The sequence below is a fragment of the Nicrophorus vespilloides genome, unplaced genomic scaffold (genome assembly GCF_001412225.1).
Source record: "Nicrophorus vespilloides isolate i.1.1-1 unplaced genomic scaffold, Nicve_v1.0, whole genome shotgun sequence".
Taxonomy (NCBI): Eukaryota; Metazoa; Arthropoda; class Insecta; order Coleoptera; family Silphidae; genus Nicrophorus; species Nicrophorus vespilloides.
Genome location: NW_017098050.1, coordinates 1 through 7,769, shown reverse-complemented (window position 1 = coordinate 7,769; position 7,769 = coordinate 1). Strand labels below are relative to the sequence as shown.

Below are 7,769 nucleotides of genomic sequence, written 5' to 3'. Positions count from 1 at the left end.
GAGAAAGACCTCAGATATAGTTTCAAAAAATTTAGATAATTTTCTTCATAGAAATTCAACTGAAAATTCATATGTTGTAATGAGAAATTCGATATGATGCTTAAGAAATCAATTGAGAAAAAAACTAAACTCTTCACTAATGGCTGTTAAAATTAGCTGAAAGTCAAAGGTGCGCGCGTTATTCTCGAATAATTAACGAGATGTGTCGTTTCGGTGGATATATTTATAATTTTTTTGTTGGCAAACTAAAAATAGATGGCGGTCCGAGCGTCCGCTTCTGCTGTCGCCCAGTCGGAAAACCGTAAACAGTTATATCACAGTGTTTGTCGCAGCAAGTTTGTTCTTCAACTTCTTCCACTTTCTTCTCATTCTTCAGGGAAAGATCGCGATGGCCGTGGAAAAAGCGAAATCGGAACCGGACGGACTGGAGAAAGTGAAGACATCTTCACGTATAACACAATGAAACGAATATGGATGAAAATTCAGATGAAATGTGTACATAAACCGGCACTTTTCAGCGGTGATCAACGCCTCTCTGGTCCTCCTGTACGCGATACTCTCGAGCATGTTCGTGACCGGATGGGTGACCTTGAATAGCTGTCCCATCAACAAACTGATTCCGATTTACTTGATAGTCGCAGGTAGATTTTGAATCGAAGACAAAACATATTCCTTGATCAATTTTACAATTGTTGTTTTTTTTCAGAACAGGTTCAACAGGTATCCTCACCAAAGTCCTGCTGAGCACCACAAACAAATACGTTTTTAATTTCGTATTGTTGCTCGTCGCATTCGATGTAGCCTTGCAAATTTTCGGTACGTTAACAATTTCAATTGTTTCAATACTTCAGTAATACCAACTGTTTTTTTTTCAGGTTCGTACGTGGTTTACAACGAATACCAACCGAATTACGACAAGGACGCAGGACCTTACTGCAGCAGGGTTGCCTATCTCTTAGCCTTCTGGATGCTGAACATCTTTTACTCAATGACTGGACTCTTCCTGCTGCTCTCCTGCTGCTACTTCCTCATGAGGAATTCTTTCAGAAAAACTTGAGAATAAAATAAATTTCTATATTTACTTTTTAAACTCGATGCAGGAAAAGCATTGTGCGTTTTTTTTTTAATTTTGTTTCTCTCAAAACTCAAGGTATCTGGTTATTTTTATCTTGGCATCCGAGGCTTCTCGCCAACGAAACAAACGCTCGACACTAAAAATACGTGAGAAATCCGGTGGATGCGCCGGGCGCAAGACGCCAACAGCAATGATTGGATCGTTAAAAATTGATGCCAATTTCGGCTTAACGGCGCCCACGAGATCAAATTCCAAATTACAATAAACTAACTTCATTTAAGATAACTTTTTGAAAATACTGTTCATAAACTAAACAAGATTTATCGCTTTTAATTACAGCACAGACAAGAAAGTTGGAAAAAGTTAAATTACAATTATTTATACATAAATCCAAAACTAAATAAACACAATAATTAATGTTAAAACATTAGTTTTAATTATATTGAAAAAAAAAAACTAAAATTTCATAAAATTAAAAATTTAATTCACAATATATGCAAACAAATTTGCATGTGATTAATACTATGTTTTATTTCGACAAACTTTGACAGTTTATAAAAAAATGTATGGAGAAAACCACAATTCTGAAAGTAATATTATTTTGTATTGAAGAAATACAAAATAATATTACTTTCAGAATTGTGGTTTTCTCCATACATTTTTTTATATTAAGATGAAGACACTTTTTTTCCAGCTCCAATTTATTACTTGACTTTGACTACTTATAACAGATATACGATGCAAACGATTATTTTGAAATTACGCTAAGATACAAGCTGTAAATTACAAGTACACTTATCAAATTACTTGTAGTTGATTGTTTAAAAAAAGTATCTCTACATATACTCGTCAAACTTACTTTTACTTGATACAAGTAAACTTTTCCAAGTTGTTCATTACATTAAAGCAAGTAGTTAAGCAATTTCATAAATGCCAGTTAAGTACATATAAACTACTTCATATATATATACTTTTTTTTATCAGTAATCTATTACAATTTGTCTAACACTAACTTGACAAGTAACTGATTATTACAAGTACTTGTCAATTAATTACTACTGCATATTATATAGCAGATGTAATATACAGCAACTTACTTGACAAGTATCTTATTACTCATTATTAATTTGAAAAGTACTTAACAATTACATTATTATATACTAGATTCATGTAAGGTAGATGACAGAAAGTTACACGTAATGTTACATGTTTCTATTACTTGTACACTCTCTAATTAATCGAGCGACCTATGTTCGTTTGTTAAGTTAGAAACAAAAAAGGAACGTAAAGGGTCGTTGGGGCAACGAGTTTCGGAAACAAATGAGTCTATATTCTATTTACCTAAGGGATACACAGAACGAGAGAGAAAGAGTGAAAGGATTATGAAAACAGTGGGAAAGAGTGAGAAAGACAGAGAATTGGCCCTTTTGGGACAGAGAATAGTGAATACCAACGCCGCAGCAATTAATGCATTTATCCTTCACACGCAAACCGCCGGAGCGACGCGGGGGTTCGTCTGGTTGCCGCCATAAAATCCCGCAGGGAGGCAACAAAAAATAGAAAAATCAACTGCAAATAGGGGAGGAAAAATCAACTTTTTTTTTTTTTTTTAAATAAAATTTCATTGGAAACGAATTTGGGCGATGACGGATTTATCGCGCCCAATAAATTCGAGCTCTCGTTTAATTATCTGCATTTTCCACTGCAAACAACAACAACAACAGAAACAACAACCGCAACAAACAAACAAAAACAATAGAAACACCAGGACGCTTTTGATTTATACAATATCAACACAAACTAGAATTGATGTTGACAGTTTAATTGACAATCCAATGGAAAAACCATTACTTTTTATCGATTTTTATTTTATCCCTTTTGTGTAAAAAAATTAACATGAATATTTATATTTTTTTTAAACTCTAATTATTTCATTAATTTTCATTTTTCATTCTAATTTAAAAAATTATATATAGAAAAAAACAAACTTTTTAATGAAGCGAAATGGATGCGAATATTATGAAATAAGAAAAAAAAAAATGAAACGTATTCCATTAAGGTTTCCATTTGGACCAGAAAATGGACAAAAAAAAATGATGTAAAAAAAAGTTTCGCGTTTATATGGATGAGATAAAATATGTATTAAAAAATAATATGTGGGGGGAAAAGAATGAAATATGATTTCACTTTATTAAGAATCTTTCGCCTCGTGCGGTTGAGTTATTAATGGGGATGAAACCGGGTGAATTTCGAATCGATTTCTCGACGCAACTAAATTGGATAAAGATACCCAAAAAAATATAAAATAATGGAAAAATGAAAGATTGCTAAGAACGTATGCGATTTTAATTTAATAACCGTTTGGCGTGCGGAAATCTGCATCCAAATAAAAATGCATTAGCGGAATTATTGAGGAAGAAAAGGAAACGAAAAGAGGGAAAAGGAATTGCAAATATTGCCGCGGTGGATGTAATTCAACTCTCTCTATTAACCCGCAAATACCACAGGAATTTCTAAAGAATCGTTACCTTTTATGTATATTAATTTTCAGAAATATAACTAGTTTACTATCAAATCTACAACTAATAAACTATTTTTTTGAACTAATTTCAACAATATGTAAAAACTGGTTGTATAAGCAAAGATTTATATCATTTCGTACTATTTACTTTTTAGTCTACAGTAAAAACAAATGTGGATGCGTTTTCTTTCCTGCTTTAGTTGTAGAAAACATCGTTCGTTTTTACTCTTTTTTGTGTGTGTGTTGAAAATACCTAAAGAGTAATTTAATTAGTGCGTCGGTTGGAAAAGTGGGCGAGCGAGGATCAAAATAAAACCAAAAATAAATAAAATTCTGTTGGGAGCAGAAGAAATCTCTTTTCGCTCAGTTTGTTAAGCGGCATAATTAAATTTCAGTGGTCGCATAACTAACGAGCGAAAAGAGACGGTTTTACCACTTAGGATTAGCTTTTGAAAAAAAAAGTTTTACGAAGTGGACGAAGAAGAAAATTATGAAAGTTTTCTGAAACTGTTAATTGTAATGTAAACTATTGGATTTTTTTTTGTTTTAAATACAAAGAATCAATTGGGAAATGAAATATTGCTAATTTTGTATAAAATGAACTAAAAATTTTCATGAAAACATATTGAATCTATTGATCAAATCATTTTCAATAAATTGTAAATTTCCCAATTCACCTAAATTACATAAAAAATTAAGTATAATTATGCTAAAAATATGATTTTTTTATAAAATAAACTAAATTTTCTGTAAATTTAATATATAGTTTTGTATGGATTATTATGGATTTTGTAGGAGGACAATACGAAACGAATATTCCTTTCATCCTTGATCCGACCGCATTTCTCAACAGGGATTTGTCGACAAACAGGACGACCTCCCATGGACAATTTTTATTTCGTCCGCTTTATTCTCTTCTCTCATAAAGTAAACGAGCATTTTATGCGGTTTTCTCTCCTCAATCCACAAAAAAAAAAACGAGAAAAATGAGACGAGCCAAAGAAAATAATAAAAATACATCTGATTTTTATTCGCATTCAAAACTGATTTATTCTTAGCAAAATTAAAATCCAGTTTCTTTTTTAAATGTTAGAACAATTTAATGAAAATTATTAAAATATAAATTATATTTGGATTTCTTTTCGAGTTCAAAGCGAACTTAGGAATGCAATTTCGAAGTTATTAAAGCGAAATGATCGTTTTCCGGTTAAGGAAATTCGTCTGCACGAGATGACATCGAAGTTAATAAATACATTTTCCCATCTCGCTTCTTTTCCGAGCGAATTGGAAATCGCTGAACATTAACATTCAGTTCGACAAGAAGATGAATTTTTATCATATACATTTTTTTAATGAAAAAGCTATAAATAATTGCTTTAATCATGAATTGTGTTGATGAGAAAGAGTAGATTTCTGTTTTAAAGTAATTAAGTTAATATGCAACCCAATTTACAGTTGTGTTGGGCGGAACCATAAAAAAATAAATATAAATTACTAACTTAGGGGAATTAATTTTTCTAAGGTTTACCAATTTGATATTTCTTCTTATTTGTTCATGTTAAATGTCACAAATGACATAAAATCCCCCCAAATTTTTGCGCAAAACTGCAACTAAATAAAAATAAAGATTATGTATTCAGCAATTAGTGTAAAAGTGAATTTAATTGTCCGTGAATATAAGATAGTTTCGGAGATACATAAACTCGGTTTATTGCGTGCAGAGAATGCACGAGTTTTAATCTCGCCGAGGAAGAAAAGTGCGGATGGACGAAAAAACAAAAAAAAAAAAGAGAAACATTTGAAATTGCCGCTAGGTGTCGCGGCGTTTAATTAAGCGAGAATATTACGTGCGGCGATAAATTCGAGGGCGGGAGAATTTGAATAATCGCGTTAATGAAAAAAAAAAACAACAAAAATGTGAAACACAGAGAAAGAATGGGATGAAAAAAAAAAAACAGAAATAGTAAAAAGGAAACGGTAATGGTGACAGAAGTGTTTGGAAAGGGCAGAGGACACAGGATATGCACGGTATTTTCATGCATTATTCATAGGGGGGGCGGCTGTTCATTTTCCGGATGTGCATGTGAGATCATTGAAATACTTTCTCGCATCTAGTTTTCCTTTCCTTTTGTTGTTTGTTGCCCATTTTGTACACGTTTTAATTTTGAAACAAGAAAAAAAAAAACGGAGAAGACTTTCGTATTCATGTATTCGGTGACACGAAGTTAAAGTTAATTCCGTTTCGATGCAAACGTCAACGAGATAAGCTTACAGCCTCCTTGATTTATGTGCGCTAATTAGCATTATTATTGTTATTATTATTACTGTAATTGCCGCTGGATTTACTGCGCCTTTGTCTCTTCCTCGAGTTAAATTGTTGCCATCCCGAGAGACGAAACGATCAGAGACGAATCCTGCCTGCCTGCACGCTGGGGCTATCACCCATTGTTGCTTAACCTTTGTTTTCCTCCTCCTGTTAACTTTCAACGCGCAATTGTTTCTGCAAATCTCCGGCATCATATTTCCATCCAGAGAGAAATTGCAATTAATTCATATCATCTCGGTTAAACGTAATTACATAATCATCTCGCATTCTTCACACAACAAATTACGTTATTTCATTTATTAAACGCACAAAGACAGTAATTTCAACGATTCATTCATAGTTAAAGTTCAAAAAGACAAGTTAAGAAAAACGCCATCTATAGACAACATTTGCAATTTCATATAATTATTTTCAAGTGGATTGATGAGTTTCACTTTTTAATTATATTTATAAAATAGATTATTCAAAACTATATTTATACACTCAAGATTGTGAAATTGCAGGTAAGTTTTGCGCAAACAGTGTGTTATCAATCTTGTTTGATTTAGTGTTTTTTTTTTTTGAGTGATCTAATCGAATATCGATAATTGCCTCTTCAAATTCAGTATAAATACCGGACGTTCTTCTGGTTTCGAATCAGAGTTGATTCACTCGAAACAAACAAGAACCATGGCTAATATGGCGAACATCATCGCATTCTGCTGCCTCGTCTTAATCTACTGCATCGTAGTTTCCCGTAAGTTGTCGAAAAATTGAAATTTTAAAATTTAATTTTCATGATTTTTAGAAGCCTTGAATATCATTTCGAGGGCCGGTTGGGGCGCTAGAGCTCCAAAATGGGCTTCCAACAATTTGGCTGTGAATCCACCGTCCCATGTCGCCATCCATCACGGCGATAGTCCGAGCTGTTACAACAAAGCCGCCTGCACCTCCAGAGTTAAGTCTTATCAAGATTGGCATATGGATGGTAACGGTTGGAACGATATCGGCTACAACTTTGTCGTAAGTTGCGCAACAACAAAAAAATGAAGCATTAAGAATAACTTTTCAATGTTGTTTAAAAGGTCGGTGAAGACGGTAACGTTTACGAAGGTCAAGGTTGGGGTAAACACGGTGCCCATTCCGTCCCGTTGAACCGCAGGAGCATCGGCATCTGTGTCATCGGAACTTTCAACAGTAACGCGATCATTAAAAAACGCTTAAATTTGTTTAATTTTTGTTTGTTTGTTTGATTGATAGATGCCGCTCCCAACGCCGCCGCCCAAAAGGCCGTCAAGGAATTGATCGCTTTCGGTGTTAAGAACGGAAAGATCCAAAAGAACTACAAGTTGGTCGGACATCGTCAAGCGGATTCCACCGATTGTCCCGGAAACGCCTTCTACAACCTGATCAAGGGGTGGCCACAATGGTCCGCCAGCATTTAAATCAATTACCACCGAAACGCCATCTCTCAATTTTTACGACAACCGATTTTTTTTAATTAATAAATGCGATTTATTGAAAACCCAAAGTACTCATTATTCTTAACCTCTACTTAATTAATTTAAACAAAATTTAGTGAAAAAATACGCCTACTAATTTAAATAAAGAAATTCAACAGAAAAAAAAAGTTTCATAATAAAAATCACTGAAACAAATAATAAGATAATTATTTTGTTAAATTTGAACGCGAATTACAGCCATACGGTTAAAACCACAGTAATATATCAATATTGCTACGTTCCTCAAACATTCAGCTTTCATATGCATCTTTTCGATTCATTCTACCTATTATAGTTTTCGAGAAAATCAATTATATCTGAAAACACTGCTTTTTCGAGTATTTTTTCAAATTTGAACTCGAATTA

General features: G+C 33.2%; 2 protein-coding genes across 2 annotated transcripts; both read left to right on the top strand.

Annotated features, from left to right (window-relative positions):
* The first annotated feature begins 296 nt into the window (after nucleotides 1-296).
* LOC108561579 lies at nucleotides 297-1,077 on the top strand. The gene is made up of 4 exons (XM_017919580.1): nucleotides 297-449; nucleotides 519-641; nucleotides 712-816; nucleotides 876-1,077. Exons 1-4 carry the CDS (start codon nucleotides 389-391, stop codon nucleotides 1,055-1,057), a joined length of 471 nt encoding a protein of 156 aa, XP_017775069.1. The 5' UTR covers nucleotides 297-388; the 3' UTR covers nucleotides 1,058-1,077.
* A 5,471-nt stretch (nucleotides 1,078-6,548) lies between these two features.
* Nucleotides 6,549-7,426, top strand: LOC108561580 (peptidoglycan-recognition protein SC2-like). Its single transcript, XM_017919581.1, has 4 exons — nucleotides 6,549-6,658; nucleotides 6,710-6,924; nucleotides 6,987-7,098; nucleotides 7,162-7,426. Exons 1-4 carry the CDS (start codon nucleotides 6,592-6,594, stop codon nucleotides 7,344-7,346), a joined length of 579 nt encoding a protein of 192 aa, XP_017775070.1. The 5' UTR covers nucleotides 6,549-6,591; the 3' UTR covers nucleotides 7,347-7,426.
* Nucleotides 7,427-7,769: the final 343 nt, after the last annotated feature.